We start from the raw sequence: 27,116 nt of genomic DNA, 5'->3' as shown, positions 1-27,116 counted from the left end.
ATGGAAGAGGGAGGGAAGAGCAGAGGGACCCTGAGGGACGATCTTGGAGCTCTGCTGTCATCCGGGGTAGCGGCTGATGTCACCATCATGGCAGACAGTGTCTGGCTGCCGGCTCACAGGGTTATAATGGCGGCCCGCAGCCCAGTTTTCGCTGCTATGTTCCGGCACGACCTGCTGGAAGCTTCTAACAACAGCGTCAGCATCACAGATATCAACCAGGAGGTGCTGCGTCAGATGCTGCATTTCATGTACACAGACGAAGCGCCTCTGTTGGAATGTTTTGGAGCAGAACTGCTCGCTGCGGCGGACAAGTACAATGTCCCGAGGCTGAAGCAGCAGTGCGAGCAGCAACTGATTCAAGACTTATGCATGGAGAACGCAGCAGACTGCGCTGTCCTTGCAATGGTGTACTCATGTGAGAAGCTGAAGGCGGCAGCTATCAGCTTCATTAGTTCCCACTGCAAAGAAGTTATGGCTACAGACAGGTGGGCTAACGCCATGAGGCAACACACTGAAGACACTGTGAAGATCTGCCGCTTACTGGGGGAGGCAGAACGTCTCGAGTTAGAATGGTATGGTTTCCTGTGTGATTTAGCTCTCTGTCTGTCTCTCTCTCTCTCTCTCACACACACACACACACACACGACCTATCAATGAACTCGTTTCAATTTTGGACTGTCGTGAGGAACTATTCGATTTTCATTGCAGTGGGTTTCTTTTCGCTGTTAAAATTTAGTAATTTAAAACAAATCACTTCTATTTGTGCGTCTGGCCGCCATGGCCGTGGGGTTCTAGACACGTCAGTCCGCCGGCCGCGGTGGTCTCGCGGTTCTAGGCGCTCAGTCCGGAACCGCGCGACTGCTACGGTCGCAGGTTCGAATCCTGCCTCGGGCATGGATGTGTGTGATGTCCTTAGTTAGGTTTAAGTAGTTCTAAGTTCTAGGGGACTGATGACCACAGATGTTAAGTCCCATAGTGCTCAAAGCCATTTGAACCATTTGAACCACGTCAGTCCGGAACCGCGCTGCTACTACAGTCGCAGATTCGAATCCTGCCTCGGGCATTGTTGTGTCTGATGTCCTTAGGTTAGTTAGGTTTAAGTAGTTTCTAAATGTAGGGGTCTGATGACGTCAGATGTTAAGCCCCATAGTGCTTAGAGCCATTTTGCCTTGTGCCTTGTCACGGTAATAACAGTCGGAGAATTCGGCTCGCTTTTTTTATATTTTCTCCTTTCATCATTTACATTCAGTATCTCTTGTGATATCCAAGGATCTCATGTCGGACTCGTCTTTTTACCTACTGGATCCTCTAGTACCGTCGCATTTTCATGTCTCAGAGTTACCCATTCATCTTTGCCTAAAGCTCCTTTTGAAACTCTCAACAACCTGTGGTTCTTTCGATTTATCCAGCTCCCATTTCCCTAATCTATCGTTTTGTAATATCTTCAGTTTTAATCTACAGTTCATAACCATTAATTAGGGTCAGTGTCCACATCTACCCATGGAAATGTCTTACAATTTAAAATCGGGTTCCGAAACCTGTTTTACCATCATACAATCAATCTGAAATCTTCCAGTGTCTCCAGGTCTCTTCATATATACAACGTCCTTTCATGCGTCTTAAACCAAATGTTAGCGATGATTAAATTATGCTCTGTGCAAAATTCTGTCAGGCTGCTTCCTCTTCTATTTCTCTCACTCACTCCACATTCACATACTATTTTTCCTTCTCTTCCTTTTCCTACCGTCGAATTGCAGTCCCCCATCAGAATTAAATTTTCGTCTCCCTTAACGATCTGAACTATTTCTTTCATATCACCATACGTTTCTTCAATCTTTTCATAATCGGTGGAGCTAGTTGGCATATAAACTTGTACTACTGTGGCTGGTATGGGCTCAGTGCCTATCTTGGCTGCGGCAATGAGTTCGCTAGGCTGTTCAGAGTATCTTACTTACATTACTATTTTATTACTGATCATTAAACATACTCCTGTATTACCCCTATTTGATTCTGTATTTATAAGCCTGTGTTCACCTGACCAGAAGTCCTCTGTTTCCCCTGCCACCGAACTTTACTAACTCCCACTATATATGACTGCAACCTATCCATCTTTGTAACGTACCTGCCCGCTTCAGGGATCTAACATTCCACAGTCCTATGTGTAGAACGTCAGCTTTGTTTCTCCAGATGACGACACCCGCGTGAGTAGTCCCCACCTGGAGACCCGAATGGGGGATTATTTTACCTCTGAAATATACTACCCAAGACAGTGCCATCATCATTTAACAATACAGTAGAGCTGCATACCCTGGGGAAAAATTACGGCTGTAGTTTCCCCTTGCTTTCAGCCGTTCACAGTAAAAGTACAGCAAGGCCATTTTGTTTGGTGTTACAAGGCCACGCCAGTCGATCATCTAGACTGTTCCCCCAAAACTACTAAAAAGGCTGCTATTCCTCTTTAGGAACCACACGTTTGTCTGGCCTCTCAACAGATACCCCTACACTGTGGTTGGACCTACGGTGCCGCTATCTACATCACTGAGACACGCAAGTCACCCCACAATGGGAAGGTCCATATGGTTTCTATTTATTATTAATTTATCACATTACAGGCCACCTTCCATAAGTTCCAAAGCATAAATTTACGTGTACAGTACACATTTAAAATTCTAGAGTGAAAAAAAATTGTTATAGAGTCTGATAAAAATCCTTATCATCTCTCTCACACGTTTCCCGTAAGATTAGAAGCAGACTCCTCGCCCATGAGCAGTGATACTGATATTTTTCTTTGTGTGCCCTTAGACGTACAATAGGCAGTAAACTTTTTTTTAAGTGCATTATCTGAAAACTACCTTGAGCAGTTAAACAGAGAACCGACTCGTGCCGACAACATGTTAGATCTTCTGCTGACAAACAGACCCGAACTATTTGAAACAGTTAACGCAGAACAGGGAATCAGCGATCATAAAGCGGTTACTGCATTCAGCTGTAAATAGAAATATTAAAAAAGGTAGGAAGATTTTTCTGTTTAGAAAAAGTGACAAAAAGCAGATGTCAGAGAACTTGACAGCTCAACACAAAAGTTTTGTCTCAAGTACAGACAGTGTTGAGGATCAGTGGACAAAGTTCAAAACCATTGTACAATATGCATTAGATGAGTATGTTCCAATCAAGATAGTAAGAGAAGGAAAAGAGCCACCGTGGTACAACAACCGAGTTACAAAACTGCTGCGGAAGCAAAGGGAACTTCACAGAAAACATAAACATAGCCAAAGCCTTGCAGACAAACAAAAATTACACAAAGCGAAATGTAGTGTGAGGAGGCCTATGCGAGAGGCGTTCAATGAATTCGAAAGTAAAGTTATATGTACTGATTTGGCAGAAAATCGTAAGAAATTTTGGTGTAATGTCAAAGCGGTAGGTGGATCAAAACAAAATGTCCAGACACTCAGTGACCAAAATGGTACTAAAACAAAGGATGACAGACTAAAGGCCGAAATACTAAATGTCTTTTTCCAAAGCTGTTTCACAGAGGAAGACTGCACTATAGTTTCTTCTCTAGATTGTCGCACAGATGACAAAATGGTAGATATCGAAATAGATGACAGAGGGATAGAAAAACAATTGAAATCGCTCAAAAGAGGAACGGCTGCTGGACCTGTTGGGATACCAGTTCTATTTTACACAGAGTACGCGAAGGAACTTGCCCCCTTCATGCAGCGGGTGTACCGTAGGTCTCTAGAAGAGCGTAGCGTTCCAAAGGATTGGAAAAGGGCACACACAGGTCATCCCCGTTTTCAAGAAGGGACGTCGAACAGATGTTCAGAACTATATACCTATATCTCTAACGTCAATCAGTTGTTGAATTTTGGAACACTTATTATGTTCGAGTATAATGACTTTTCTGGAGACTAGAAATCTACTCCGTAGGAATCAGCATGGGTTTCCAAAAAGACGATCGTGTGAAACCCAGCTCGCGCTATTCGTCCACGAGACTCAGAGGGCCATAGACACTGCTTCCCAGGTAGATGCCGTGTTTCTTGACTTCCGCAAGGGGTTTGATACAGTTCCCCACAGTCGTTTAATGAACAAAGTAAGAGCATATGGACTATCAGACCAATTGTGTGATTGGATTGAAGAGTTCCTCTCAATGGAGAGAAGTCTTCCGAAGTAAGAGTGATTTCAGGTGTGCCGCAGGGGAGTGTCATAGGACCGTTACTATTCACAGTATACATAAATGACCTTGTGGATAACATCGGAAGTTCACTGAGGCCTTTTGCGAATGATGCTGTAGTATATCGAGAGGTTGTAACAATGGAAAATTGTACTGAAATGCAGGAGGATCTGCAACGAATTGACGCATGGTGCAGGGAATGGCAACTGAATCTCAGTGTAGACAAGTGTAATGTGCTGCGAATACATAGAAAGAAACATCGTTTATCATTTAGCTACAATATGGCAGGTCAGCAACTGGAAGCAGTTAATTCCATAAATTATCTGGGAGTAGGCATTAGGAGTGATTTAAAATGGAATGACCATAGCAGGCCGGGGTGGTCGAGCGGTTCTAGGCGCTACAGTCTGGAACCTTGCCACCGCTACAGTCGCAGGTTCGAATCCTGCCTCGGGCATGGACGTGTGTGATGTCCTTAGGTTAGTTAGGTTTAAGTAGTTCTAAGTTCTAGGGGACTGATGACCTTAGAAGTTAAGTCCCATAGTGCTCAGAGCCATTTGAATGACCATATAAAATTAATCGTCGGTAAAGCAGATGCCAGACTGAGATTCATTGGAAGAATCCTAAGGAAATACAATCCGAAAACAAAGGAAGTAGGTTATAGTACACTTGTTCGCCCACTGCTTGAATACTGCTCAGCAGTGTGGGATCCTTACCAAATGGGGTTGATAGAAGAGATAGAGCAGATCCAACAGAGCAGCGCAGGATCATTTAGTAATCGCGAAAGCGTTACGGAGATGATAGATAAACTGCAGTGGAAGACTCCGCAGCAGAGACGCTCAGTAGCTCGGTATGGGATTTTGTTGAAGTTTCGTGAACATGCCTTCACCGAGGAGTCAAGCAGTATATTGGTCCCTCTTACGTATATCTCGCGAAGAGACCATGAGGATGAAATCAGAGAGATTAGAGCCCACACAGAGGCATACCGACAATCTTTCTTTCCACGAACAGTACGAGACTGGAATAGAAGGGAGAACCGATAGAGGTACTCAAAAGTACCCTCCGCCGCACACCGTCAGGTGGCTTGCGGAGTATGGATGTAGATGTAGATGTAGATGCCGCATGGATACATCGCGAAAAACCAAGTTACTGAGGGAGGCATCGTGTGGTTACCCCGATTTTCAGTTAACCTCTTGAGTAAGCACTTTGACGTTCTACATGCTAAGCGTTACTTTATGAGCACCCCCACAGGTGATGGTGCTGTCTTGCTTTAAACTGAAGCGTGATTTCTTATATAAATGTGGGCACAATAATCGCAACCTCTATTACCTTACCTTCAAATGTTTATCAGCTGCAAACAACATGTTTTTGCTTCCTGTTTTACAATATTTACACGAAAATAAACTTAAATCTATCCCTTAACGTCACTCAAGTTAGCAGACTTCAACACTGGTCACATAAAATATATGGTACGTATCTTCATTTTTATTTGTGTGCCGTTAGATGTACAATAGACAGTAAATTTTTTCTTCCCTGTAAATAGAAGTACTGAGCTGACGGGACATGGTGAGATGGAGGTGTAGAAATGAAGTAATTTAATGTAATTACTTTTTATTTAGAACACAATTACGTGAAACTTGTTGCGGCGGAACTAGTTGGTACACCATATTTTTCGTAATATTTCACCTTTGTCAGGAAGCCATTTTTCCCTTTTGCGTATTTATAAAACTCCCTGCAAGTCAGCTCATAGTTAAACTGGCACTGTGAGATGGTTTCCACAGTCCCTGGAAGTAGTCTATTTCTTTGATCACCCCACTGAGCCGACTTCAGAAAAAATACTCTTTCCACTGTGGCGTTGTGTGCGTCTGTAGTAACCAAATATTCGCATAATTTTAGCAGTTGGCTTTTGCATTTAGGATTTTCGGTTTCCTTAAGAAAGTAAATCCACCTTTCTTCCATTCTTCCGAGTCACGCTTCGTTTGTAAAAAGCTCTGCAGATACATATATTCCAGAAAACAATATTCACATGAAATCTTCACGCCATTTTTACTCTGGTGCATAATAGTTTTTCAATCATCACTCATTCCCGGGTTTCAGATAGCGTCATCCAATCAAATACGTGATATTTATTAAAAGAAATAGCCCATTTCTCAAGGAAATCAAATGATATGGTGTAGAAAGACAGTCTCTCTTCCTCCGATTTCGAAATCAAATTATAATATGGTATAGAAAGACAATCGCTCTAGCTCCGATTTCGAAAACAAATTATAATTATTTCTTGGTTAGGGTTCTCATTCTTTAATTTGTTCAAATTCATCTTAGTTTTCATGCCAATAAAACTGACAATTATCCTTTCATTGAGACATCTTTTAGTGTCGATTAATATGTTTCTTATTTCAATTATCGAAACTTTATTCTTCTCCTTGTTTTTTATATATTTTTTTCAAACAGAGCCAAGTTTGACTGCAGAAACATGAAGTAAATTTCACTGATCGGACTATGGAAAAAATATGAAATTATTTGAGGTAGCCTGTCTTCAGTGTCAAAAAATTGTTTTCAAGGAGTCCAGAGCTTACGAATTCTCTCAACTGCCGGCATTAGAGACAGTCATCTTGTTTTTGAGCGAAATAGAAGAGCCTGATGATTGACATCAAGGTATAAAAAGAATTATTTGCTTCTGTCTTTACCGTGTAAATTTACAAATAATTAAATGTTTTCATGACGATTATTTAAGTGTCGATAGTTAAGACTCCAGCAGCGCTGAATATAGCATTGTGGAGAATATGCACAGGGCGTCCAATTCCTTCTACATTTTTTCCTGGTTCTTCTTTAATTTTGTGAAACGGATTCCGCTGGCCGCGTCGATGAAGCCCTCCGAAGTTGGTATTGATATTGTCTCCGGAAAATGCGATCACTTTATCTAATGGAATTTGCAGTTACTCTTGAAGTGTCTAGACAGAATCTGCAATTGTCTCAGATGTTTCGTTATTCAGCGAATCATACTACGACAGCTTCTGTTGGATTCCATCAGTTTCAGTAAAGTATTGAACAACTAAAGGAAACATCTTTTCAGTCTTGTGGGTCGATGCGTCGATGTCTATGCCACGAAATGAAACTTCTTGCAATTCTTTTACGCATTCGGACACCGAGTATGGTGCGAGAATATTTTTAACAATCACTGTAACTTTGATGCTGGCTGTAGACTACTTTGCGACGACTTTGGAGTCAGGATACATTTCAGCATTCAGTTTTATGGTACAGTTAAGAGAATTGAGGGACTGATGATGCTTGACAACTTCACAAAGCTGTTGTTAGTTCTGCAGCAGAAACGAGCATTTCTTCCTGGATATCTTCTTTAATCATAAAAGAAGAAATAGGCTTTGATGTCGATGCTATCGCGAAGCTATTTGTATGATTCATCGTAGTAATTGTATTGTCTCACATCTACCTTCCTCCGTGAGTTATTGAGATGAAACAGCTACAAATTTCACACAACACTTCCTGATGCGTACATCTTTTCTTGACAAGAGACCGCTCCTTTGTATAATCATCCGAAAAGCCATATTTTCTCTTTAAATCCTTATGCATTTTCATAAGCTATGGTAAGTTTATTAGAAGGTAAACAGTCGACAGTAACATTTTAGTCATCGAAGTACACGTCGCTATACACTTCACGCCCTGTATAACCGCAGTAAACATCTCAAACATTACTGACTTACACTCGATGTTCATATTATGTTTAGGAAGAATCCTCTTATCAGATCGCTATTCAAGTGGGAACTCTCCTATCCTTCTGCATGGCGCTGCCTAAATTGTCCCAGTCCCCTACTACTGGAAAAATGTGGTATTTTCTCGAATGATAGCGCTATATCTAGAAGGGAAAAAAGGTCAATTGGGCTACCTCCACTAACCTAAGAAAATGGCAAGTAATTTTGGTGGGAAAAGGACTTAGTTTGTGCTGGGATGCTGGATAGGATGGACATATGTCTTTATTTTGCATGCAGTGTTTATTTATGCAGTTTCAGTTGTCATAGGCAGTAGCTGCAACCAGTGTGTTCACTGTGAGATCCGAAGTCCAGCTGACCTAGTACACAGTACCGCCACCAGATAGTGCTGTCGCCCCTTCCATGATGTAATCGAAGATGGTGGTCCGGGGAAAAATGGCGGGAAAAGGACTCAGTCTGTGTGCAGCTGCTGGAGAGGTTCAGTGTACTTTATTTTCAGTGCAAAGTTGGAACAGTTTATTTAGAGATTTATTACACTAATACAAAACACTCGCCCTAACGTGAATAGGATCACAATAAATATCCTACAGACCTGAAAACTGCTCGTAAATTACATCTTCATCTACATTTATACTCCGCAAGCCACCCAACGGTGTGTGGCGGAGGGCACTTTACGTGCCACTGTCATTACCTCCCTTTTCTGTTCCAGTCGCGTATGGTTCGCGGGAAGAACGACTGTCTGAAAGCCTCAGTGCGCGCTCGAATCTCTCTAATTTTACATTCGTGATCTCCTCGGGAGGTATAAGTAGGGGGAAGCAATATATTCGATACCTCATCCAGAAACGCACCCTCTCGAAACCTGGCGAGCAAGCTACACCGCGATGCAGAGCGCCTCTCTTGCAGAGTCTGCCACTTGAGTTTGTTAAACATTTCCGTAACGCTATCACGGTTACCAAATAACCCTGTGACGGAACGCGCCGCTCTTCTTTGGATCTTCTCTATCTCCTCTGTCAACCCGATCTGGTACGGATCGCACACTGATGAGCAATACTCAAGTATAGGTCTACATTTGTCTATGTTAAGGGTCAGTTGCCACTCCCTGCACCAAGTGCCTATCCGTTGCAGATCTTCCTGCATTTCGCCACAATGTTCTAATGCTGCAACTTCTCTGTATACTACAGCATCATCCGCGAAAAACCGCATGGAACTTCCGACACTATCTACTAGGTCATTTATATATATTGTGAAAAGCAGTGGTCCCGTAACACTCCCCTGTGGCACGCCAGAGGTTACTTTAACGTCCGTAGACGTCTCTCCATTGATAACAACATGCTGTGTTCTGTTTGCTAAAAATTCTTCAATCCAGCCACACAGCTGGTCTGATATTCCGTAGGCTCTTACTTTGTTTATCAGGCGACAGTGCGGAACTGTATCGAACGCCTTCCGGAAGTCAAGGAAAATGGCATCTACCTGGGAGCCTGTATCTAACATTTTGTGGGTCTCATGAACAAATAAAGCGAGTTGGGTCTCACACGATCACTGTTTCCGGAATCCATGATGATTCCTACAGAGTAGATTCTGGGTTTCCAAAAAGACATGATACGCGAGCAAAAAACATGTTCTAAAATTCTACAACAGATCGACGTCAGAGATATAGGTCTATAGTTTTGCGCATCTGCTCGACGACCCTTCTTGAAGACTGGGACTACCTGTGCTCTTTTCCAATCATTTGGAACCTTCCGTTCCTCTAGAGACTTGCGGTACATGGCTGTTAGAAGGGGGGCAAGTTCTTTCGCGTACTTAGTGTAGAATCGAATTGGTATCCCGTCAGGTCCAGTGGACTTTCCTCTGTTGAGTGATTCCAGTTGTTTTTCTGTTACCGAAATAATGCAGCACATTGATGTACAAACATGCAAACAACTTGTAAATTATCACAATAATACATGTAAAACGCTAAGCAAACACTCTCACTAATTGTAAATGTCGAAATATTGCATTGCACATCCTACACACATGCTCATAAAATAACGCAGTACACTGATGCAAAGACACATTCACTACGCGTGAAATTGTAAAAAATAATACGTGCATAACACTCTGCAAACACACTCACAATGCCTTAATAGTCAAAATAATGCAATGCACAAACACTCATTGCACGAAAAAACGCTTTCGAACCATGATTAAGAAGTTCGATGCCCCCACATATCAGCGAACTGTTCCATACAGAGGCCAATAGTCGCGCTCGCTGGGGCGGCGCGTGCACGCCTGTCCAGGCTGCTCCACATGCGAGATGCATATGGCCGCACACACGTTTACCTGCCCAGAATGGCTGATGCACAGCTGCGAGATGTGTACCTCGCGACTCACCCTTGTAAGCACAGCCAAAAAGTTGACAGTGTGTTGTGTGCATCTAGCAGGGGAAAGATGGGTGGAAGACACATTTGATGGTTCTCTAAGCATGAGAAACACGTTAGCTGACTTTGTAAATTATAAAGATGATTTGAAATCTGCTACATCACCAACATCGGTATTCGTAAGTGGAAATATCAGTTTCCTCTATTTTTTTCGAGTTTTCATGTAAAGGTCTTCGCTGACGAGATAAGTTTCCAGTTACTCAGTGGTTTACAGCACGCTCCACCTCGCTACGGTTTTGGGTTTCTAGAGAAGTAATTTCCACTCTATATTTGCGGAAGCGATCATGCTATCCAAGCGATTTTGCTACATACTTGATATCGAGAAATATCGCGAAAATGGTATGATATTCAGGCAAACCATGTGAAAATACATATGTTCTTGTAATACAGAAGTCTAGAGATGGTTGTAGAAAGCAACCAAGCAGGTCGCCTCTGTGCCGACAATTCTGACCCAGCCTTTGTACAACAGTTTAGAGAGTGACCTCGGTGCGTTGAGGGTGATTTGGTCATGCGTCAGGCCAATGTGTGTGCGGGGGCAGATTACTTGTGACCGTCGGCTGCAGTGTATGAGCTACCGAGCTCATGGGAAATATTTGGTGCTGCGAGGGCTATATATAAGGTCCGTGTGCCTATACCGTCTATCTTCGTGGTATACGTACGAGGGTCTGATGGTCAGTAGCTACACTCCTGGAAATGGAAAAAAGAACACATTGACACCGGTGTGTCAGACCCACCATACTTGCTCCGGACACTGCGAGAGGGCTGTACAAGCAATGATCACACGCACGGCACAGCGGACACACCAGGAACCGCGGTGTTGGCCGTCGAATGGCGCTAGCTGCGCAGCATTTGTGCACCGCCGCCGTCAGTGTCAGCCAGTTTGCCGTGGCATACGGAGCTCCATCGCAGTCTTTAACACTGGTAGCATGCCGCGACAGCGTGGACGTGAACCGTATGTGCAGTTGACGGACTTTGAGCGAGGGCGTATAGTGGGCATGCGGGAGGCCGGGTGGACGTACCGCCGAATTGCTCAACACGTGGGGCGTGAGGTCTCCACAGTACATCGATGTTGTCGCCAGTGGTCGGCGGAAGGTGCACGCACCCGTCGACCTGGGACCGGACCGCAGCGACGCACGGATGCACGCCAAGAAAAAAAAATGGTTCAAATGGCTCTGAGCACTATGGGACTTAACTGCTGAGGTCATTAGTCTCCTAGAACTTAGAACTAGTTAAACCTAACTAACCTAAGGACATCACAAACAGCCATGCCCGAGGCAGGATTCGAACCTGCGACGGTAGCGGTCTTGCCGTACCAGACTGCAGCGCCTGTAACCGCACGGCCACTTCGGCCGGCTTGCACGCCAAGACCGTAGGATCCTACGCAGTGCCGTAGGGGACCGCACCGCCACTTCCCAGCAAATTAGGGACACTGTTGCTCCTGGGGTATCGGCGAGGACCATTCGCAACCGTCTCCATGAAGCTGGGCTACGGTCCCGCACACCGTTAGGCCGTCTTCCGCTCACGCCCCAACATCGTGCAGCCCGCCTCCAGTGGTGTCGCGACAGGCGTGAATGGAGGGACGAATGGAGACGTGTCGTGTTCAGCGATGAGAGTCGCTTCTGCCTTGGTGCCAATGATGGTCGTATGCGTGTTTGGCGCCGTGCAGGTGAGCGCCACAATCAGGACTGCATACGACCGAGGCACACAGGGCCAACACTCGGCATCATGGTGTGGGGAGCGATCTCCTACACTGGCCGTACACCACTGGTGATCGTCGAGGGGACACTGAATAGTGCACGGTACATCCAAACCGTCATCGAACCCATCGTTCTACCATTCCTAGACTGGCAAGGGAACTTGCTGTTTCAACAGGACAATGCACGTCCGCATGTATCCTGTGCCACCCAACGTGCTCTATAAGGTGTAAGTCAACTACCCTGGCAAGCAAGATCTCCGGATCTGTCCCCCATTGAGCATGTTTGGGACTGGATGAAGTGTCGTCTCACGCGGTCTGCACGTCCAGCACGAACGCTGGTCCAACTGAGGCGCCAGGTGGAAATGGCATGGCAAGCCGTTCCACAGGACTACATCCAGCATTTCTACGATCGTCTCCATGGGAGAATAGCAGCCTGCATTCCTGCGAAAGGTGGATATACACTGTACTAGTGCCGACATTGTGCATGCTCTGTTGCCTGTGTCTATGTGCCTGTGGTTCTGTCAGTGTGATAATGTGATGTATCTGATCCCAGGAATGTGTCAATAAAGTTTCCCCTTCCTGGGACAATGAATTCACGGTGTTCTTATTTCAATTTCCAGGAGTGTATATGTAGGATGCAGAAGTGGTGATTTTCTATGTCGCAGGATACAAATTTTGTGTTCACTATGTCGATTGAGTATTTGGTTATATATAGCCAATTTTCACGCTGAAATATTCAAGCATCCATCTTTAGTGGCCAACCAATGTAATTGAGGACGTGTCCTTCTGTATTTGACGATCTGTAGACCACTTCTGCAGGGTTTAACTGTCAGTGCAATATGGCGATCTGTAGAAAGTAGGATTGCCGCTGAAAGTCTCATCTGCAGAAAAAAAAGGCGACTGTACTCCTGCACTGGCAGGATCAGTAATTTCGTGGGTAAATTCAGTAAGAGCCAATCAGAATGCTCCATTCATTTACAAGACATCGTTTGTGCTGGGACATAGCAGCTTCTACAGACTGGTTCGAACACGATGGGGGCACGGTATCTATGGAAAGTTTTGAGGGTAATGTGATGTCTTAGTTGTTCTAGTGTTCAAGAAAAGTTGAAGTGGACCATCCATCTCTGGCGGGATGCTGTCCCTCATCCACCATTGTGGCATTAGGACATCCCCAGAAGAGTAGCTGTAGGAACCGAAACTTACAGTTTTCTCTTTTGTATGACTGCGTAAATGTTCTGATTTTCCTATCTGTGGTTAGACTGTGCTCTCTTTCCAAACAACAAGAAAGGTTTTTTGATTAACGGTGTTTTCACAAGCATACACAGACAAAGGCTTTTAGCGGTGAGAACATGCACGAAACGTTTACCATTTCTGAAACATATGGGGAAAGCAGGATGTTATAATTTCCGGGAATGGTAACATGTGATGGACAGGGTGCTTCTTTAGGACCATCAGGAGGAATGCATTCGGCGTTATTCTGGGATATTTTCGTAAACAAGTTCTGTTAGGACAAGAATATCCATGCAGACAAGCTGAGACGTAATGAAAGCTCCTACAACAACAAAAGCAACCATTAACTATTTCTGTGGCACTTATTAGGATCACTATGAAGAATGCATCCTGCGATATTCTGGGAAGCATTCCAAAAGATTTCTATAGCACATCCAGAAGGAGACTTGTATGTTATTTACATAGACATTAGATGTCAGTATAACAATGATAACCTTTTAGCTGTGCCTACAAGCGTGAGTCACGAGGTAAACATCTCGCAGCTGTGCATCAGCCATACTGGGCAGGTAAACATGTCCACAGCCAGATGAGTCTCCCAAGAGGGGCAGCCTGGACCAGCGCGCACATGCGGCCCTGGCGTGCACACCTGGGGGCATCTGTATGGAACAATTTACTGATATGTGGGGGTCGAATTTCTTAATGATTGTTCGAAAGCGTTTTAAATGCAATGAGTGATTGTGCACTGCATTATTTCGATTGCTGAAGCATTGTGAGTGTGTTTGCAGAGTGTTATACATGCATTATTTTTTACAATTTTACGAGTAGTGAACATGTCTGTGCATCAGTGTACTGCGTTATTTTGTGAACATGTCTGTAGGCAATGCAATGCGTTATTACGACGTTTACAATTAGTGGGCATGTTTGCAGAGCGCTTTACATGCATTATTTTGCCAATTTATGAGTTGTTTGCATGTTTGTACATCAGTGTACTGTACTGTAGCATGTCAGGGTAAGGGTTCTGTATCAGTGTAATAAATAAACAATGTGAAATCCATCGCTAAATAAATTGTTCCAACTTCCCACTGAAAATAAATAAAGTACATTGCTTCCTCTCACGCAGCTGCACACAGATTGAGTCCTTTTCCCATTTTTTCCCCCCAGAGCGCCATCTTGGATTATATCATGGGAGGGAGAACAGCGCCCTCTGGTAATGGTACCGTGTACTTGATCAGCTGGACTCCAGACATCATGGTGAACACACTGGTTGGAGCTACTGCCTAATGACAACTGAAATTCTTTAAACACTGCAGGCAAAATAAAGACTTATGCCCATCCTCTCCATCTGCCCAGCTCAGACTGAGCGCTTTTCCCGCCAAAATTTCCCTGCCATTTTCTTAGGTTAGTGGAGGTAACCCAATTGACCTATTTTCCCGCCAAAACTTGAACTTCCTGCCATGACGTCACTCAGACATTGCCACGTCTATCCCCGCCATCTTGGATCAGCCATATTGAATAAATTTGGCAACAATGCAATGTGGGGCCATCCTCTCTCTGCCCTACTACTAAGTTGTACTATAGACAGTGATTTGAAGTAGTAAATCTCAGCTGTCATTCATGTCTGGTTCTTTGGAACTTTCGAAGCCCCTTCCCTCAGGTGCGCCTAATTACACATCAGCCTAGGGGAAAAAACGATATAGTCATTCATAGTCAGCAGCATCCATTGCCGGAACATATCGTGTGAACAGTCACAAAAAGGATACTGTGGGCAGATACAGTGTGAAAAATCATTTTGTAGGAGCAATACAGCGATGCCAAAGTTCAGTGTGGAAGAGTGCTAAATTTAACAATTAATACGAGCATGAATGTGTTTACGCATTGTTAGGAAGTTTATTACTTGCAAAAATCAGCAAATGAAGTACAGTTATCCTTAAGAAGCCTGGTTTTCCACTTAAATTTCCGAAACTTTAATATTCACGATGTAAAGAGACACGGTTTCTTATTTCGTAAAAGGGTTCTATTTATTTAGCGACGAAGTGTTCTCTCTCTCTTTTAACCATCATCCAATATCCATGTCCGTCTGCTGTATACTGAAAATTTTGGGAAAGGAGCTTACATACTTTTGGTCCGACTTCACTATACTGTGTCTATGATGTAATACATGTGAAAAGCGTGTACAAGATCGCGTGCATTGTAGATGTGCAACAGCTTTACCCTTCTTACATTTATTCGTTTTTGTCCGCTGCTCGTGGTCTCGCGGTAGCATTCTCGCTTCCAGAGCACGGGGTCCCGGGTTCGATTCCCGGCGGGGCCAGGGATTTTCCCTGCCTCGAGATGACTGGGTGTTGTTGTGTCGTCTTCATCATCATCATTCATCCCCATTACGATTGGAGGAAGGCAATGGCAAACGACCTCCACTAGGACCTTGCCTAGTAAGGCGGTGCGGGTCTCCCACATCGTTCCCCTACCCTCTGTAAAGAAGCATGGGACTTCATTTCCATGTTTTTTGTTAGCTATCTCAGGATTTCCTTTCTTTCGGAATCCAACTGGGGAGCACTGAATTTTGATATCGAACTTCCTATTGTTCCTCATTATGTTACGAAATTCTAACACTTGTACAGCTTGAAATGACGTGTGCTTAAATTCTAACGTCAGGTATGTCAGTTTGTTAATGTACTACAGTTAAGTGTCTTACTAGCCAGTGCATTAAGTTGTAACCCATAATGAAGCTGCTCGTGACGAGTCACAATCTTATTTCTTGATTTATTTGAACTAAATCACTATTATATACTTCGTAAATTATTATACCAAACTAAGAAATATACAACGATTATATGTACAAATGACCTAGTACTTGACATTACTAGTTACCTGAGGATCTACACACGATGCAGTGATAAACAGAACTGAATTGTAATTTATCATGGAAGCATTTCACCTACGACATTGTTATTAGGGTTATTCTTCAAAAGTCTTAGTCAGTGTGGAACCACTACGATGTTAGATATACAGTTGTGTTACAGATAATCCATAACGGGGATGCAGGGATGGCAATTGGTTCATTCAGATGAGCGAGTGTGTCGTGCACATTCTCATTAGTGCCGTCATTGTCAACAGCTGGTAAGCATAAAGTTGACTCTTCTTGTGTTATGCAAAAGCACGAAGTCGTCGTTACTACATTTGGCAGGGTGCAGAGGGAAGATTCCTGTTTTACTGTAGCCAGAAACATCCCTTTCTATATTTGCAACCTCCTTGAAGGCTTCGTTAAAAATAGGGCAAATGTCATACGGGGCTATTTCCTATTCGTAAAATTGTTACATTCTTGATTAAATGGAGCCTTTAAATTGCTGATAAAGCCACTTGTAAACGTTTTAACCTGTGGGAGCAGTAATGTGGTATGCTAGTCCATTGTCCCTGCGAATGGTATAGGCTTGTAGGGAGACATGACTACTGTGAATTTATAAAATCAAAAGAATGTTATGGTCCTTGAATGCTGAGTTTAGCCATCTTGGAAAAAGATCCTCACTCATTTAGCCATTTTGCTACAGTCGTATATTGAATTTGATGGCCCCCTTCTCTGTAAAGCAAGGGTCGGTTATCCCACACAGCGAAAAAATAAACATGGAAGGCATATACGCCGTACTGACACTCGCTCACGAAACACTGTGAACATTCTTACCACGCTCCCAGTGTGTCGTAGGTGATTTGGTTCGATGATAAATTACATTTTATTTCTGGCACTCGCTACACGGAACACTGTAAACGTTTTTACCACGCTCCCAGGTTGTTGCTGAGCCTACTTGTTTACGTGGCTTTTGAATTATTGATACCAGGATCTCATCAAAATAATAAACCCTAGAGGCATTCAGATTATGGATTTCAGTCACAGAGGAGAGGTTAGAGAAAAATGGTTGCGTTACTTGCATTAAAAGCTGAGATCCACTCATGACTCAGTCTCAGGTTTCCGATTGTTGACATATAGCTTTCTAATAACCAAACCCAGAGAGCCAGTCCTGCCCGACCATCTTGAATGATTTGTTAAAATTATGCTGAATATTTTTTGCCACAGCATATGCATTCAACTAAATATCTCAAATCCGCAGAAGGTAGTCCATAAAAGTCTTTGCTAGGAATAACACAATGCTTAGATATGTCTTCGTCCTGTTCTTTAGATAATGTAATCTTTCTGCCTAAGTTTCACTTTAGAACAGCCTCCACCTTCCAACCTATCTCTTAAGGCAGAAAAAAAATTCTCGTTCTTCCTTGCAGCTGACATTTGTGGCTTTCCACTTTCAAAAACATCATGGAGTGCACGATTCATATCATGTTCTGTCCACCATTTTCCCCTGTCTGTCACTCTGATTCTTTTCCTCACAATCTGTGAAGAAACAATCTTATAAGTTTTCATACATTTTCAAAAAGTAATTCATCGCGAATACTAAAATGAAATTACCGTATAGGGCAATAAAGTTCACCCCCAGGCAATAATGTGCATCTTACACGGCATTGTCTCATGAAACATGAATCTACATTTCCACTCATTACGTAAAGGCGTCCGCCCCCGGTAGCTGAGTGGTCAGCGCGACAGAATGTCACTCCTAAAGGCCCGGTTTCGATTCGCGGCTGGGTTGGAGATTTTCTCCACTTAGGGACTGAGTGTTGTGTTATCATAATCATTTCATCCCCATCGACGCGCAAGTCGCCGAAGTGACGTCAAATCGAAAGACTTGCACCCGGCGAACAGTCTACCCGACGGGAGGCCTTAGTCACACGACTACCTACTACTACTAATGTTTGGTGTACAGAACAAGTTTCATAAAATTGTAATTAATTACTTTATATAGTTACAATTACAGGTTCCACTGACCTCTACACTTCATATCCACTGTTTTTATAACAAAATCAGCTGAAATTAAATAATGAGATAGTATGAATAATCTCGTGCTGTTAGGAGCTGACTACAACTCTGGGTGTAACTGATATTCCTTTCGCTTTGTGGCAACACTAAGCGGTGCAAGCTATTACCCTGCTGTCCCCTAATCATAACTGATAGTGCTTTATCATGGAATATACCACTGATGGTACTTTACTAATAAAGCAAAACGCGTATGGTCAATGACTCCTATAGTTTTCAAAATGCTTAGGACGTGAAAGGTAGTATAATGCTACTTATAACAGCTGACACAAAGATGTCATCAGAAACAAACTTAATTTTGAAGTTCTTGGTGATGGTTCAGAAATTCAGGAAATGAAGGGAAGAAAAAAGTGAAGCAACCAGACAGGGAGGAGGGAATGGAAACAAAATTTCTTAGATTGAGAGGGTATGTGGTATTACACAATGTGACCAACGTATCCGCAACATTGGACCTAGGGATGTTTAGGAGCGTGGAAATCTCACGTACAGACGTATGACACAAATGACGCCCAATCACCTGAACACGTTCGAAGTCCATGAGCTGGTATGGAGTTTCTGGCAGTAGGTGACAGCACAATGCACCTAATATGAAAAACCTATGTTTTTGGGGATGTCCGGATACATTTGATCACATAGTGTATTTCAGTTATTGAAATGTAATCAGTTTAATAAAGAACTTGGCACTATGAACCCACTTACCAGTGCGGCGCTTCAATTTCTCTGGTCTGGATGAATACACCGATTCGATTGGGAATGATGTCATAAAGCCATTGTATCCTCTCCTGAGGCAAGCTGGCCCACAATTGTTGTAACTGGTCCTCGATATCATAGATACTGGCCCTGGTTCGGAATTGAACGTCCAATCTGGTCTTTCATATTCCATGAGAGACGGACCTGGAGGTCTTCCTGGCCACCGGAGCACCTCGCAGACCGTGCGTAGAGACACGTGGCGTGTGTGAACGAGCATTGTCCTGTTGAAAAGTGGCATCACGATATGGTCACGCGAGACGTAGGATGTCCGTGACGTACCGTTATGCCATCATAGTTCCTTCAATCACTACCAGGCGTGACCATAGGTCGTACCAGTTCTTTTACCACACCACGACACCAGCAGTGACACCGCTGTCCCTCTCCAAAAAATTGGAAGAATGAAACCTCTCCCCAGGTCGTCGCTGTACTCGACGACGATGGTCATCCAGGCTTGTGCAGAATTGCGATTCATTGCTGAACATAATGCGAGACCGAGAGCGCAGTGATTAGCACACTGGATTCGCTTTCAGGAGGACGACGGTTCAAACCCGCGTTGGCCATCCTGATTTAGGTTTTCCGGGTAAGCGCCGGGATGGTTTCTTTGAAAGGGCATGGCCGATTCTTTCCCTATCCTTCCCCAGTCTGTCAGGGCCGATGACCTCGTTGTTTGGTCCCTCCCCAAATCAACCAACCAATCATAATGTGACGCCGTTCATCAGCAGTCAGCGATTCCGTGTCACGGCAACATCCCAAACGCAAGTCGTTTGTATTGTAGTCCTAATGACAGCCTACACACGAGGTAGCTCGGCTGCTAGTCTCTGGCCAACGGTGTGGTGACACAGAACGTTGTAGGGAGTCCATTACTTGTTCTTAGATGGGAGATGCAGATGTAAAGGGGTTATAATGTGCTCGGTGCACAAGACAGCGATCCTTCTTGGTGGTGATCAGATATGACCGTCAGGAACCTTGACGACGAGTATGTCTGCCTTCACATTCATATGGAGTCCAACATTGAACCACTGTCACATAAAAATGCTACAAAAATCTGAATACTGCACCGTTCGACCAGCTGGCCAAATGGAAATTCACAGGCGCATTAGGTGATGATAACGGTGTCTCACATGTGAGCTCCCCATTCTCTTTGGCCTAATGAAATTAGTGTTAAAATGTGTGGTCTGATCAGTGGAGAGTCAGCTAAATCTGCAACCTAGTAGAGATTGTGGCTCGTATACCTGCCAGTGCCGATGGTTGCATATCGCTCCATTTATTACCCTTCGTCCAGCTTGGCTGTAGAATTGTTGGATTTCTTTGTGAGTTGGCTAGCGCTTGACGAAAATTGCAAAATATGGAAAGTTTTGCCAATAAAATTAATAAAATAGGATAATTAAGTAACTGACAAGTATTTTTGATTGAAACTGAACAAAGTTTTTATTAAATAAAAGTGAATTCACGTGCGAATGGTGGACACATACATGAAACCAATTCGTCAACAGGGTTTATGTCGATCGGTAAAGCTAACAGGACATAAGATCTGAACATAGTGAAGTCTCATACCAAGCATCTGTCACAGTTGGGGACTCAACATTCCGAAGGTGCTCTGACTACATGAAAATCGGAAATTAAAGGTCATTGAATGATTCTGTAGTCACTAAATGCGGTAATAAATCTGTCCAGTAACATATGTTTAGTTTGTCATTGGCGCCACTAGTTAGTGAGCAATTAATGTAAACAGGTTTTAGTTCATTGCGGCACATTGTAACACACTGTAAAACGAATATTTCAGATCGCTCCACTACCTAACACCCTTAGAAAGTTAGTTCTCGCAGCATCACCCGCGAATGTTGAATTAAGATGGAGTTCAACACATAGCGGAAAGTTTAAAGTGTTTGGCGCTCGACGCGGCCGATATGCCGCACAAAATCTTGCCGCCGAGACAGACAAAGCGACTACGACTGAGGCAGTGAAGACCTCACACATTGGCACCTCTCATTTGTGTAGCTGACGTCACGCTGCCTGGTTCGTTACAACGAAAATATTTCTTATGACCACTGTTCAAATTTTGCAAATAAAACATTAACAATACACTTATATACTCCTTCTTGCGGTTATTTACCACCTACAAACTACATTATATGTTTATTCGTTCGCTTGTTATTGACAAAATAGATATTGAAACCTATTTGCAAAATTGGTTTACACAAAGAAAATATGTTAACCTAAGAACATAAGTAGCCAGTTATTCCGAAACCTGTTTTGAGGACGTTTTATATCGTGTACCGAAACTTTATAACACATGCAGCTTACTCACATGTCAAAATCTTTTATTAACGACTGATTCAAATAAGTATAATATTACTATTAAAACGCTGAATATCGTGGAATCACTCACGTAAGAGAGAAAACAGGTAATGGATGTGGATACGGTGCTCTGACTTCATAACTCGTACAACCGCAGCAAATTACGTATCCTGGCTTAATTTAAGTGCAAAATTGTTTGTTGCTTGTCACATTAAAACTATTTAATATGCCAGATCATGGCGCTCGACGCTATAATAGACTGTATATATAGAATGCCAGAAAGAAAATTAGCACACCTTGAAAGATGGCGTCGTAGAAAAACATTCTAAGTCTCTATGGATTCAATCATCGACGCTCTCTGTTTGGTAGCTGTGAAGTTAATGAAGCGGTACTAGATTGTGTTGCACTAAATATGAAAGAATTTTAGGCAGAAATATTTTATTTCAGGGTACATCCTCGCCGTGACACCCTTTCCATTCTATGCCTGCAGATGCGATGTGTATGTTGGTGGCAGGCAAACCTTGCCGTTTACCTGGCAGCAAGAAGCCTTGTTTAAGCTTTTCCACTTTGTCTGAACTAACATCACCACTTCTAATGGCTGGAAAGGTTTGAAAACGAGAGCTCCTGTGTGCGTCCTTGGGATCCGCTGTACACTTACGAACATGCAGCATCTCCATGTCCTTGAGTGATCACTGAGCATCTGAACCTGTTCAAGCCCCTTATATCCCTTGCCAGGCCTGATAACAACACTAAATAGAAGCAACACTAATGTACTATTGTGGCCATTTTGTCACAGAATTGTAACTCTTCTCATTTACGTACCCACCGATGGTCTGTGTTTGTATAATGGTTCACTGCCAGCTGACCATGTCTTCTGGGTGCTTCACTTTTTTTGTCGGGCAATGTATGTGGTCTGGAGTATCTAGTCCACAACAGAACAAGTGTCTGCGCTTAAGCACATGACAAGATTACAACTCTCCAGAAGCTTCTGTATCAGAAGCCCGAGGATAGATGGTCCGTGAGCTATTATCAGGCAGTGACATCCTGTTTACAGTGTTACCAAAACGTGTCAGTTTAATTGGAATCCACAATGCCAGAGTTCAATTGAATGGTTGGTTGATTTGGGAGAAGGGACCAAACAGCGATTTCACTGGCCCCATTCGATTTGGGAAGGAGGGGGAAGGAAGTCGGTTGTGTCCTTTCAAAGGAACCATCCCGGCATTTGCCTGAAGCGATTTTGGGAAATCTTGGAAAACCTAAATCAGGACGGCCCGACATGGGTTTTAACCGTCGTCCTCGGGAATGCGTCCAGTGTCCAGAGTTGGGAGATGAACAAATGGATAATGTACTTCAAACATATGACTTCCACTTCAGTTTATGGGATGGTCCTTGTTGCATATTCATCTGAAGGGTAGTGAAGCAGTCGGAGGAACATCATGTGGAGAGACCAGTTTGTTAGTTAGAGCTATGTGTGCAGGTGTGAGAGGGGGGCATGGGGCCAGCCTGTGTCAGAGAAATAACTTTTATGATTTGTCTACATCGATTTTCTAAATGAATTACAAGAAGGCAAGATATACACCGCAAGACCTGGGAGGTAATAACATCAACCAGAGTACTAAGTCTGGGATGCAATGGGAAGATGATTTATTGTCTATCATAACTAGCAAAGACTCTTCCATAGCGCCACACAGTTCCTTTGCAGGAAAAGAGCTGCTGCCAATGCATCACTTGAACCACGTTGTAAGTGGCTAAGTGGCCTGTGATTCAGGTGGCTGTAATAAGATGTTAGTGTTCTAGAAGAGATTTTACTGTTTTGCAATTTTTAGTCTGGGATATATTTCTTCTATTTCAGAATTAATGATGGGTTTGGACACTGTCTGAACACTGTTGTATACCAAATATCATGTCATAATAGCTTTACTGTGCTGTGTAACCGATATAAAATCCTGTTCATGGAATTTGCTGTCAGTACATGACAATGTTTAGGATTTGCATATTAGTGCAGGCGCAGGTTATAACTACACTCATGCTCATAAATTAAGGATAATTGCAGAATGCGCTGCCACACAATGTGGCACTACACAAAACTGGTGCTAATAGCATAGGCATATAGGGAACACACACGACACAGATTGTAAGTCCACGGTATTGGTGATAAGCTGAGAAAACCGTCCCGAAACACATGTGCTACAAAACGCCACTGGTTCCTGCTCATGTACCCCGACATCAATATGGGATTTGACCACCTTGCACACATACACAGGCCGCACAACGGGTTGGCATACTCTGGATCAGGTTTTCGAGCAGCTGCTGGGGTCTAACCCCCTATTCTTGCACCAGTGCCTGTCGGAGCTACTGAAGTGTCATAGGGGTTTGAAGATGTGCAGCGATACGTCGACTGAGAGCATCCCAGACGTGCTCGATGGCGTTTAGGTCTGGAGAACAGGCAGGCCACTCCATTCGCCTGATACCTTCTACACGATGGCAGCTCAGTGGGGCTGTGTGTTATCATCCACCAGGAGCAAGGTGGGACCCACTGCACCCCTGAAAAGGCAGACATACTGGTGCAAAATGACGTGCGATACATCTTACCTGTTACAGTTCCCCTGTCAAAGACATGCAGGGGTGTACGTGCATCAATCATAATCTCACCCCACACCATCAAACCACGACCTCCATACAGGTCCCTTTCAAGGACATTAAGGCGTTGGTATCTAGTTCCTGGTTCACGCCAGATGAAAACCCGGCGAGAATCACTGTTCAGACTATACCTGGACTCGTCCGTGAACATAACCTGGGACCACTGTTCCAATGACCATGTACTGTGTTCTTGACACCACGCTTTACGGGCTCTCCTGTGACCAGGGATCAGTGGAATGTACCTTGCAGGTCTCCGGACGGCTAAACCAAGTCTATTCAGTCATCTGTAGACTGTGTGTCTCGAGACAACTGTTCCAATGGCTGTGGTAAGGTCCCGAGCAAGGCCATCTGCAGTATTCCGTGGCCATCTGCGGACACTGATGGTGAGATATCGGTCTTCTTGTGCTGTTGTACACTATGGACGTCCCGTACTGTAGCGCCTGGACACGTTTCCTGTCTGCTGGAATCGTTGCCATAATCTTGAGATCGCACTTTGTGGCTCACGGAGGACTCGCGCTACGACCTGCTATGTTTGACCAGCCTCCAGTCGCTCTAGTATTCCACCCCTTATGACGTCATAAATATGTGTTCTTTGAGCCATTTTCAACACACAGTCACCATTAGCAGGTCTGAAAACGTCTGCACACTTACTCGTTGCACTGTACTCTGACATGCATCAACACACCTCTGTATGTGGGCTGCTGCCAGCGCCACCTTGCGACGACCGCAGGACAAATGCACCGCATGGTCATACCCCGAGATGACTTAAGCCCACAAACGCCCACCAGAGCATTGTTTCACCATGTATCAGCATTATCCTTAATTTATGAGCGTAAGTGTATTTTAGAACATTTCTAATTGTGGATTTTGGACACTTTTGTATACCAAATATCATGTCATGACAGCTTTACTGTGCTGTGTAACCGATATAAAATCCTGTTCATGGAATTTGCTATAATACATGACAATGTTTAGCATTTGCATATTAGTGCAGGTGTAGGTTATAACTACTTTGTCTATTATGTTCTCAGTAGTGTTGTATTTAAGTACTGTAATTTATTTCCACAGCGAGAATGAGAGTGAAAGATCAGCAGCGGTGGAAGATGTCGAGGGCAGACTGGTCAGCGACCTGCTGGTGCTGTTGGAGTCTGGCGAGGGCAGCGACGTGACGCTCATGGTGGATGGGGCCTCACTGGCAGCTCATAGGGCAGTGCTGGCAGCGCGTAGCCCCGTCTTAGCCGAGCAGCTCAAGGGCACTCCAGGTGGCACCCTGCGGGTGGATGGGGTGCGAGAGGAGGAACTGCGTCAAATCCTGCTCTACATGTACAGCGACCAGCTGCCGCCGCCAGCTAGCATCACAGATAAGCTCCTGGTGCTGGCCGACAGCTATGCACTTTGTGGTCTGAAGGAGTACTGCGAAGAGCAGTTGGAACACAAAATTACTATTGACAGTGCAATGCTCTTGGCCGTGGTCGCCATCAAGCACTCCTGCTCCTCATTGAAGAGGACCTGTGTTGATTTCATCAGGACACACATCTTCCAGGTGATGGACACAGCTGGTTGGGATGCAGCAGTACGCGATGATGCAGAGGTTGTGCTGCAGATAACCAAGAGCATAGCAAGGGCGGTGTTCAACGATAAAATTAAAGAAATACGCACTAACATCTGTGTAACTGCCAACGTACTGAAAGAACTGTCCAAATAAAATAAATGTCGGAGTAGGTATAGGAAGAATAAACCACCTATAAGTGATTAATATTGCTGAGGATGGTATACAACTAGGTGTGCCCTACAGACCTCTGTCCTACATGTATGTAACAATATGCCTCATGCCAAGCTCGTTGAGTAACAGTGTAAATGGGTCCTGCGTTGACGGCTGACATGATATAAAACTGAGTAACCGACTACACCAGCTCACTTTCCTGGCTGTTACCGAAAGCATCAAACTGTTCGCCCACTGCAGGTTTAATTCACCTAGGCATCACACTTGATAATGGTGACGGTGAAGCGTGATTAAAATTAGGGATAGCATACCTCTATAGCACAAAGATACATGTTCTATGCGAGAGTTAGCTAATAGAACAGCAATTGTTCGCAACATTGGAAGAAGAAGTACTCCAAAACTGGGCCAAACACAATCTGTACATACATCACAAGCAGAAAAATAGAAAACATCATTATATAAAGTGAATATATTAATCTATGTTAACAGTTTCTTTTTCAGGGATATTATTGTCCTACTTTTTGAATCTTCATGTCTAATTTCGCTCGTATCAGTCTGTGGTCGCTACCAATATTAAATTAGTTTGAAACCGAAACATCCTTGATTGATTTGTTTTAATTTGTAAAAATAAAATCTGTTCCATTCAGAGTCTTGGGATTTGAGCTTCTCCTAGTCCACTTCTGTTACAGTTTTTTTTCAGCAAACCAGGAAGAGAGGAACCGTTGAAATACGACTTTTTTTAAAATTCTGGTAAGTTATACCCCAATACTTGCTGTATCAGAATTTGTACAGCTTTTGCGTATTTAGTACATATTAATAGGAAAGAAGAAAAATTTTTAAACAACGACACTCCCCCCTCCACCTGCTGTCAATTGAGATGTCTTTATCCCAGCTGTAATAGACTTTTTTTTGTCTTTACGCTACTTATTCTTTGACCACTGCTTTTGAAATTGGTCAGCCTGGTGCTAAGAGAGTGTAGGTAATAGCTGAATATCATTTCAGAGTCCTTTTTTCGATTTACTCATCGTAGTGATCTGAAATAGTGATTCATTTTGGGAAGTAATCTTATTCTGTTTCTAGCTATATTTTATCCACGCAGATCGAAAGTATAGGCAGAATAAGGAAATTTAGATGTAAGAACGGAGGCGAAATTTCATTCTTTCTGTCTAAAGGGCCCCGAGCCACAGTGTAAATATTATAGGGCTAATGTAACTGGTTATGAATATAGATGTAGCCATCCCCAGTCTATGCCAAAATCAGAAATTATAAAATTCATCTATAAAGATATAGCTAACAAAATCATTGTTAAATGTAACCATGGAGGAACTCAAGATCACAGCGAAAGTGTCAACGGTTGTTAATACAGTCTTTGTGGGCCTCAAACCCCTAAAAACTGGTATCATGGAAGAAGTGTTGTGTTTCAGTGATGGGTCAGACAACAAGCAGAAACTTTTCAGTGATATGGGCTTGGAATCTGGAGTGAACGTAAAGAATACGCTTTTGTCAATTGACCAGCTGATAGTGCGGGAGGCTGAGAAAAGTATCCTAGAAATG

General features: G+C 43.5%; 1 protein-coding gene across 1 annotated transcript; it reads left to right on the top strand.

The window, feature by feature from the left end:
* Positions 1–25,544, top strand: LOC124616564 (leucine-zipper-like transcriptional regulator 1). The gene is made up of 2 exons (XM_047144884.1): positions 1–572; positions 24,908–25,544. The coding sequence occupies exons 1-2, from the start codon at positions 1–3 to the stop codon at positions 25,542–25,544; spliced, it is 1,209 nt and encodes a 402-aa protein (XP_047000840.1).
* Positions 25,545–27,116: the final 1,572 nt, after the last annotated feature.

Source organism: Schistocerca americana, chromosome 5, assembly GCF_021461395.2.
Source record: "Schistocerca americana isolate TAMUIC-IGC-003095 chromosome 5, iqSchAmer2.1, whole genome shotgun sequence".
Lineage (NCBI taxonomy): Eukaryota > Metazoa > Arthropoda > Insecta > Orthoptera > Acrididae > Schistocerca > Schistocerca americana.
This window is presented reverse-complemented; position numbering and strand designations above follow the sequence as displayed.